Source organism: Amblyomma mixtum, chromosome 5, assembly GCF_055824585.1.
Source record: "Amblyomma mixtum isolate Tamu chromosome 5, ASM5582458v1, whole genome shotgun sequence".
Classification (NCBI taxonomy): Eukaryota; Metazoa; Arthropoda; class Arachnida; order Ixodida; family Ixodidae; genus Amblyomma; species Amblyomma mixtum.
In genome coordinates this window covers 181,477,452-181,486,999 of record NC_143016.1, presented here as the reverse complement: position 1 = coordinate 181,486,999, position 9,548 = coordinate 181,477,452, and the positions used below count along the sequence as shown (strand labels likewise).

Below are 9,548 nucleotides of genomic sequence, written 5' to 3'. Positions count from 1 at the left end.
ATCTGCTCATTGTTCTCCATGTGTGCGTGCTCTATCCGACGCAGATCTGTTTTGGCGAAACCAGCCAGCCCCTTCGGCGTACTCATTTCGGCATTCGAGAACGCACATGATAAGTTTGCTCATCATCAACTCCATAAGCTTTCCTACGAAACTCAGCAGAGTGGTCGGCTAGAAAGATCGGCGCTGTTCCCTCCCACGATGTATTATTACAAACTCGCCCAGCTATCCATCCTTCATCAACGAAAACAGCAGTCGAGATGCGTCCAGCATCTACAAGTGACGAAATGAGGGCGATCACGCTATCCGACGCAGACCTGTTCTGGCGATCACATAAGTTTGCTGATCATCAGCTCTGTAAGCTTCCTTACAAAACTCAGTAGCGTGATCGGCGAGAAAGATGTATGATAGGATTCAGAACGGGAACAACTTTCGCTAGCTTCGATTCCTTGGGTATTTTACCAGTCCTTCATGGAGAAGTGTATCATTCCAGGAGACGAAGGTGCCAGCTGCGGGGTGGCTTAGCGATAGATTCATGGCTGACTTCGTTGTGGCCAGGTGACGTGCACCTGTTTGATTCGGTGGTGGCTGTGGTCAGCTCTTCAATTGTGAAAGGCGTCGTTCCGTCTGTCTTTGCTACGGGTACTAATGAAGAAACTCACGAATTTCGAGATGATTGCAAAACATCAGAGCCAATGAGATCATTGTTCGTACTGCTGATGAGCGCAGACTGCGCTGGAGAGAACCTTCTGGGGCGCTGCAAAATATCTTTCTCCTACATGTTGGAATCGAATGGTGTGCCACTGTGCAGGCCCCACGTCGGTGCTTGGATACGCTAAAGAGCTCAGGTGCTGGGATAGCAGCTTTTTCGCAGCTTCCGGCTGCTCGGCGGATAGCGCACTTCCGACGTTCAAGTGCATGTCACCTACAACAATGCAACAGTGACTTAGCCTTGCAAGTTTTAGAGCCGAAGGTTTATCGAGGTCTTCAAGTTAAAGAAAATTCAGACGCTGTGCGATGAGCTCTCTGTGAGCTCCATAACAATCAATGTCCTCCAATATCCGCACATGCTCAGCGACGCCAACTGTTGTCTCTTTTGGAAGCAGGACACGCTGAGCTGAAGATTTAGGCCGGAAGATCCCAAAAACGTTTTCTGGGAAGTTCACTACCATTGGCTCCAAGGTTATCCTGTACCAGTCATAGGAAACTTAGCCTCTGGAATGAAAGTTGAGTGAGGCTCATCTTATGGTGCCCGTCTAAAATGCTCTAGAATAGGTTTCAGACAGAATACTTGTAAAGGCTTCTGTTTGGCCGGGGTGACTTTTCGAATTATCTTTGGCACGGACACTATGCTGCTGCTACAGTATGATTAAACGGTGATAACCCTCTTGGCGATGGTTTTCTTCAAGATTCTAGAGCCACTGCCTAAGCAGCACGCAAATATTGGCCCGGAACTGGTCGAATACCGCGGAAAATTGGCTCGAATAAAGGCCAATAATAGCATATGATTGGTGCACTACCAGCGCCAGTGTTCGCGCCTGTGCTGTACTCTGGTTTTCCATTCAGCAGCCAGTAATGGCATAGGCCCTTATTCACTGGATTCATTGGCATTCCATGACTATTCAATATAAGCCAACCAAGACCCGAGCAGCACGCCGATCAAGGCCCGGATCTGCTCGGATACCGGAGGAAACTGGCTCCAATAAAGGCCTGTAATGGCGTCTGACTGGGGCGCTGCCCGGTCCAGTGTTAGAGCAAGTGTAAAACATTGGCTTTGAGATTAGCAGCCAGTAATGTCATACTTGATTATTGAATGCTTTCACCGGTATTCCTTGTATATCCAATATCAGGCATCCAGGATTCCAAACTGGCTTGACCACCACAGGCAGCAGGCCCAACTCACCTCCTATCCAGTATTTCTCGCCCTAGCTAATCCACTGGTTGTTCCCCACAGGCATCCGGCCACACTCACTGCCGCCCTCACGGCCACACTCACTGCCACACTCACTGCCAAACTCACGGCCACACTCACTGCATGAACGTAAAGAGGCGCAAAAAATGCGCCAGTGGGTGATATGCAAATAAATCTTGTCTCCATAGCGCACGACAAGCTGACGAAAAATGACCTAGGTACCATACAGTTGCGCGAAAAGTTTGCATGGAGTAAATAAAAACTCGTAGGGCAGTTTCGCCTGTGTAACGCGACGAAATGTTCGGGCGTTCGGGCAAGAAAGTTTTCGGACTTCGATTTTGAGTGTTTTCAATTTTTGATGAAGCAATAACAGCCTTGTGATCGTAAGTGGGTTGCTGCATGCTAAATATTATGGATCATATCATAGGTTTTAATGTTACTGCTCCCAAAATCTGAACGTTTAGGATATATTTTTGTTATACTGCTTCAGACGAATGATATCGATCACGCCCTTTGAAATCAAGCTCCCGCTTGCTACTGTTGTGCGGCTAGGGTCCATGCGCGAAGAATCACAAAGGCGCCCAAATTCGTGCGATAAAAATAAAGTTCATTTGCTGGGCGACTGCCTAGATTGCAGAAAAGGCCGCACTAACCCGTAACATAGAGAACGCCGCTTCTGAGCGTACAAGATGCTGGCCGCCCAAACCACAGAATTTATGTGGCAGCGCATTCGAATAAAGCGGTCTTTCTGAACGCGGGCACCCGTGAATGCGTTCTCTCCCTTCCGCCGTACATGCGTCGAAAGCGTCTGCTTGTTGACGTCTCTCCCGTGGGGATCGCCTCACCCAGCTGGCTATTCTGCGCTGCCGCAGATGCTTACTTTGCACAGGTGAAGCAAGAGCCCCGCAACTTCCTGAAAACTAGCGAGTGTTGCGCCGAGTTCACTCTGCAACCCATCGCGCCGCGTTTCGGGACAGCGGGGTGACCAGGGTCACTCTGCGTCATGTAGAGTGGTTGGGCTGCGTGCACGCGCGCACACGGCGCTCGTTTTGCCCGAGCTTGGGGGTGGCCCAACCAAACTCAACCCAGCGCACGATGATTGAGCTTTAGTGGTCGTTGTTTAGCTTACCTAAACATTCGGCTCCGAAGCTAAACATTCGGTATTCGACTCCGAAGCTGAGACGCGGAACCGCATGACCTAGGGCTCAGGCGCGATCTAATTTTCATTCTATTCTATGGAGTGCTTGCGCCCTGGCACACCTTAAATTTTGTCGGCGCGTGGCGTTATCACTAGTCTCTTCCTCAAAGGCTCCGATACTGCACGAAGTTCAAGAATGGCTCGCACCAGCGCCGAAATTCCTAGAGAAGAAGCCTCTCTAAATATGTAAATGACTGGGCAAGGGTTGCTCTGGAAACCGCCCTGTCATCGTAAAAAATTCCGAGAGGTTACCTTAAAAACCTTCTTGGGGGCATCACAAAATGCACTTAGCCCACCGTAGCATCTTTCAAAGGAGGCAATAAATATTCTTAATGCGCCTGGCGGAAAAAAATTCTTACCTTTTCGTGGAATATTGTCAGTTGACATTAGGGAATCTGCTAGAGGTCAAGAAGTTTTTTCGTACCTGAAAATCTATTGTGCTTATGGTGCCTCTATGCTGGTTATTCATACATCTCAGTTCTTAATTTCGCGTAACTTGCATTCCGGGTGATCAACGCAATGTACTTCCTAAATAAATAGAATTCATAGAATACAGTCTAGCCCGTTTATAACGAAGCCACTTATAGCGAAATAGCGGTTATAACGAAGGGATTTCAATTTCCCATCCCCATTTTTGCATTTTCAATACATTTTGGGTCCCGTTTTAACGAAGTAAATAAGAGCGCGTCAGCGGATATAACGAAGGGATTTAATACCAACCGAAAAAAAATCTGCCAATCAACACATTTTTGCGTCCTTGAGGCGATTTTTTCCGCGAAAATAAGAGCAAAATTAGGCTGACGGCGTCCTTTCGAGGCGTCGTCTGCTCTCCTGCGGAGCGACAGGTTGCTTCACTGCATCGCATGGCACGCCGGTCTCGTGTAGCGCCGTCCTTGAACGGCGTCACGGCGTAGAGCGATAGAGCACGCCGCGCAGGGAAAAAATGTAAAAAAGAACACAGACTATTTTTTTTTTCGATGACGTCGCAGAGAGCGGCCGTCTTGGACAATCTCGGTTCTCTATTTCTATCAGGCAGTCGGCGCCACGGCTGGACTGCTGTCTGCAGGAGGTGTGGCAGCGCGCGCTTTGTTTTATGTCGGTGCCGCGGTGCGCAAGGCAGGGAGAAAGCGCGGCAGCATTGTGCATGTTGGAAGCGTGGCTCATTTTTATCGTTATCGCGTTATCGCGGAGTTCGACCAGATCTTTGGTTCGCAGTTGGATGGTACGGAAGCCGCAATCCTGAAGTCCGCACTCGCGAAACGTGTTCAGGGGACGCTGGACGACTTCTTTCAGCGGCAATAAATCGGTATGCCGATGTTTGCATTTTTTTTCGTAGTCCGCATATAACGAAATAGCGGATATAGCGAAGTGATTTCCGATTCCCGCCGACTTCGTTATAACCGGGCTAGACTGTATACAGAAAACCTACGGGGGCTCACCAGCATTGTTGCCTAAAGCTTGTTTAACGAAGTAAGCACATGCATGGCGGTCTCCAAATACATTGAAAGAAAGCTATAAAATAACTGCGATATCATGCGTACACAGTGGCTTGCAGGAACTAGAAACAAACCCGGGTTATAACATGAACTGATGGGTGAGTTGGTGAGACATGTCTTAATAAAACGGCGCGGTGGCACCAGGCCAGAACGAAAAGACGGAACGATACACAGCGCTGACTTATTATAGATTGGCATGAATACGAGGCGCGGTTGGTCTTTGCCGGAGGAAGCTATCCGAGCTGCGCAAAGTTTTCAGCCCCTAGGCAGACACCACAACGGACGCAGAAAAAGGCATGAAAACGACCTCATGGCGTATCAGGGCTAAAAATCATCCTTGCTTTTCTGCAGTTGGGTTTTTACATGAAAAAAATCACGCTTCCTTAGCTGTAAAATCACCATTCGCTGGTGTTTACTACACCAAACTACCGCAATACATAAGGATAAAAAAATACGAAAAAAAAAACATTTTTCTAAACGTTGTTGATCACTCTAAGGATTTATTCTATCGGGCTACAAAGAAAAAGCAGTAGCGTTGAGGACGTTCGTCACGCTTCTCGCCGTGGCGACAGCTTGATAAATGTCCTCCCTTATTGTATGGTAAACATGTGCACATATGGTCAAGTTTTGACGGTTATTCGAAAGCGCTTTATTTTTGTTAGAGCGGTAATAAAAATGCAATAATAAGGATAGCTGACATTATTCAGGAGTATAAAACTGATGCCGCCTGTGACTTCAGTTTTGTTTACAGTGGTTGAAAGGTCAAAGAGAAAGCCACGTGTATTTTTTGAAACCAAGAATTCTAATTGGATACACATTGTGCACAGGCGTCTCTATATATTGAGCTCTCAGCGGTACTTTCCATGGGCTCCCACGAAAAATTATCAACATGAAGCGTAAAGGAAGCATAACAGCTTTTCTTGCTATCATCTGTTTCTGCAACTGCAGTCTTTCGAGCGGCTCCGAAGATGGAACGAACGCAAAACAGGTAAGCTCGCTAGATGTAGTACCCCTCTATTTTTCTGCATTCATTGAAATATCGGCGAACACAGTTTGACGTACAACCGAAGCAAAAGTTCAAATACAAGTTACCTGACTGCGCCTTAAGCACTGTAGTGCACGTGAGGAAGAGATCATGTCAGCAGGCACCCAGCTGCAAGCAGTAGCAGGTAACACAGGCCATGTATTCGTTACATATACAATGAACCTGACCGTCACGCTAATTTTGTTCGTTGCATCCGAAATGCGTACTAAGTGGACTTGAACACTAAAACCACAGATAAAGCAAGACAAATACGGCATTTATGTCTTTTTTATTCCCGTCTCAGTCTTCAAAGCGGGCCCTATACAAAAATTTCTAAGCCCTCCACCGGAGCGATGGAACCCTCGTCGATATTTTTTGATAACATCATGGACTAGCTATAGCTAACCTTCTCTTAAGCGCGTAGGGCAGCAGGTAATATGCCGACCTCCTCGTCGCGGTATTGATTAGACGCCGACTGTGGAGGAGCTATCATAATTCCCGATCTAGATTCCGTAAGTTCGTAGCTGAGCGATGTTGATGTCATCACTTGCACCAACATAGTCACCACAGGCGCCACCAGGACCAGTCCGCTGTGAATGAATGCCACTTTGCCGCAAATTGCGATGCATCTGATCACATGGAGTTATGACACTGCCGTCTGTCGTTCATGGGCCCATTCAGTGTAGAAATATTCCAAGACACTGCTGTACACGGCACTGTTTGCGGCGTGAGTGCTGGCTGCACGCGGTAGCAGCAGGGAGGCGGAGAGCTGAATAGGCACGCGACGTATGCCGACGCATCTCACCATACTGTTGCTGCCAGCAAGGCACACCAAGTCACAAGCATCTGAAATGTCTGCGTTGGTTCCTCACCAACAGTGCGCAGTAGCACGGCCGCGTATTTAGCGGCAGCTGAAGTTATGTTTACAACGCAGCCCCTGTCGCCTGTCCTTCCACTGAAGAAGATTTGCCCACCCTGCCCGCACGCACGCACGCACTTATTGACACTGCGGGCCGTTGGCGGGCTCTTGTCCGGCGATTATCAAGTTTAAATTCAGCCTTTTCCATTAAGTTTTTGAGTGCCAGCTTTTTGCCTGCTTCAAAATGCGACCACCAAGGTCTAACCCGCCTAACCAGTGTCTTTCGAGCCAGCAGCCGAGAAGTATGAGCACTGAGTTATCGCGGCGATCCGCCTTGACAGTACGACTCGATAGCGCCAATTTATTCGAAATTGTACAATGAGAGTTTGCGGGGAGTTCGCATATCACTCCTGGCGCTGTGGTGCTGCGGTTAAGGGATGCTGCACTGCCTTGCGGTTGCAGCTGTTGCCACCTGTGGGAATTGTGAGGCTCAGGTTACTCTCCCCAAGCAACCTCTCGCATTCAATCATTAAACTGATTTTGCAGCTGCACTCGAAGATTTCGCCGTTGTCTATCCAGTCCCATCGTGCCCACCCTGGCAGCTGCAAAATCAGTTTAATGATTGAATGCGAGAGGTTGCTTGGGGAGAGTAACCTGAGCCTCACAATTCCCACAGGTGGCAACAGCTGCAACCACAAGGCAGTGCAGCATCCTTTAACCGCAGCACCACAGCGCCAGGAGTGATATGCGAACTCCCCGCAAACTCTCATTGTACAATTTCGAATAAATTGGCGCTATCGAGTCGTACTGTCAAGGCGGATCGCCGCGATAACTCAGTGCTCATACTTCTCGGCTGCTGGCTCGAAAGACACTGGTTAGGCGGGTTAGACCTTGGTGGTCGCATTTTGAAGCAGGCGAAATGCTAGTGGCACGTGTACTGTGCGATGTCAGTGCTTGTTGAAGAACCTCAGGTGGTTGAAATAATCCGGGAGCGTCAACTATGGCCCTCCTCATAGCCTGAGTCGGTTTGGGACGTTCAGCCCTATAAACCAAATGTTCAGGCGAAGCTGAAGTCAAATTTCGCTTATCTTTGTCTGAAGCCACTTCGATCTTGAAAACTCTGCTTCGAACCGAAACCGAAGTTAAAGCCGAAGTGCTAACGCACCTGAAAGTCATTTCGCTTAACCATGTTTCGCTTAACCATTTCGCTTAATCATTCGTTCCAAACTGGAGTATGCATCATCAGTCTGGGATCCTGCTTATGACAGTCATATTACTGCTCTTGAGATGGTTCATAACTCTGCGTGTTTCATCCTCACTAATTACAACCGCACTGCTAGCATAACTACTATGGACTCAAGTCTTGCTCTTCCATTGCTGTCACTCCGTCGAAAACTGTCTCGTATAGCATTATTTCACAAGTTATACCATCATCCTGCACTGCGCGGTCGCCTTATCCCACAGCTATTTTATGTATCCCATCGTAATGACCATAATCATCACGTCGATTTCGGTTCATGTAACACCAAATATTTTTCTGTCATTCTTGCCGCGCACCACACGTGGCTTGGTGTTATAAAAAAATTTCTCTCTGCTGTATTTTTCCATTCTTATTCTTGTGCTTCTACCGCTCCCCCTCTTTAATGCATAAGGCCCTGAGGGGTAAAATAAAGAAAGAAATAAAAAATAAAGAAATAAATCGTCCGCTGTTTTATATAGTGTCTACGTGCTTTTCCGGGCGATGTGATGGAGGCAGGAAGACAGATCTTTCTTTTGTCTCTGCCTTTTAGGCTCGGCCTCTTGTCTAATCATCCTTTTGTGCCGGTCTTTGGGGGGTTACTTGTAGCCTACTCTAATTAGGCCTTGGGGCTAGAGGGACGAATTTATGGCTCCTGTACGTTCGCCATATCTGAGCGGCGAGGTCATTGTGGTTCGTTGCATCTGAAAGTTAGTGCCATTGCCCAATGCATAGTTTCAAGGTTGCACCACACTAATTGCATATAAGCGAGTTTTCGTTATAACTGCGGCCATAATGAATAGGATCTACTTCATGTAATAGTAATAACGACCAGGAACAGCAAGGCATCAAAGCGATCATTTGCAAAGCATATGAGAGCAGTTTCTGGAGCATTAAATGCAATAAACAACGCGATTGCAATAGAAATAATCACATATATTTCATAAAGCAATAGATCCATCATATCAACGTATCATATCATATCAGTACTCCAACGCTTGGAGCCTGTGGGGCAACCCGAATAAATAAATAAATAAATAAATAAACATAGCATTTCAGAAGTTTAAGAATTTACCATTGTATAACTGCATTCCATACGAGGTCCTTATTCGAGGCTTTTAAAGTTCATGTTTCTGACAGCCTAATGAAGGTCTATAATAATGCAGCTGAATAGAACATCTTGTTGGGCTAGCTGGTAATTGTTCATCTTTGGTTAAGAAAAATCTGATCTGATCTTGATCTGATCCATTGGTTTTAGTTTCGGTTTCGATTTTATGGATTGGCTATTTGCTTGTTTGTGTTTTGTGTACTTCTGAATCATGTGTTTTGGCGTCTTCCTTATATACATATAAATACTAGTCGCAATGATAGTTGAAATAGATCTCAGAAGAAAGATTGAAAAAAAAAACACACGCTCCGGGGAAATGATGCGCGTCAACGGACCGTCGTGATTGAATTGGTATTCCTCATTTATGTATATTATCTTTGTACGTTCCATAACTCGCATCAACTCACACAGTAAACTACAGGTGACACGAATATTTTCTTAACCGCACGTGCCTTACTGTTCTGCAGAATATTGTTAATAACTAAATGTAGCTATATTTCCCTAGCTACGTACTAGTAGGTAAGGATTCAGTACTAGATAAACAAAATACATTATGTCCGCTCCGCTCAGTAAGCAATAAGCAAGTGAAGACATGTAATAATATTTTTTGTGGGGCACTCAGCTTAAAGAAGGGAAGCAACGAAATATTCTTGGAATAGGGTTGCATGAAAACTTTTGTTGGAACAGATATATCAATAAATTTGCTCTCGGCATCAG

General features: G+C 46.5%; 1 protein-coding gene across 3 annotated transcripts in view; it reads left to right on the top strand.

Annotated features, from left to right (window-relative positions):
• Positions 1–5,364: 5,364 nt before the first annotated feature.
• Positions 5,365–9,548, top strand: part of LOC149344995 (uncharacterized) — a 40,937-nt gene continuing 36,753 nt past the window's right edge. For all 3 annotated transcript variants that reach the window (XR_016282806.1, XM_089542709.1, XM_089542708.1), the window contains exon 1: positions 5,365–5,591. Coding sequence is in view for 2 of the 3 variants with exons in the window: in XM_089542709.1 (XP_089398835.1) it covers positions 5,493–5,591 (99 nt within the window). In the remaining variant the exon portion in view is untranslated. The remainder of the gene's footprint in view (positions 5,592–9,548) is intronic.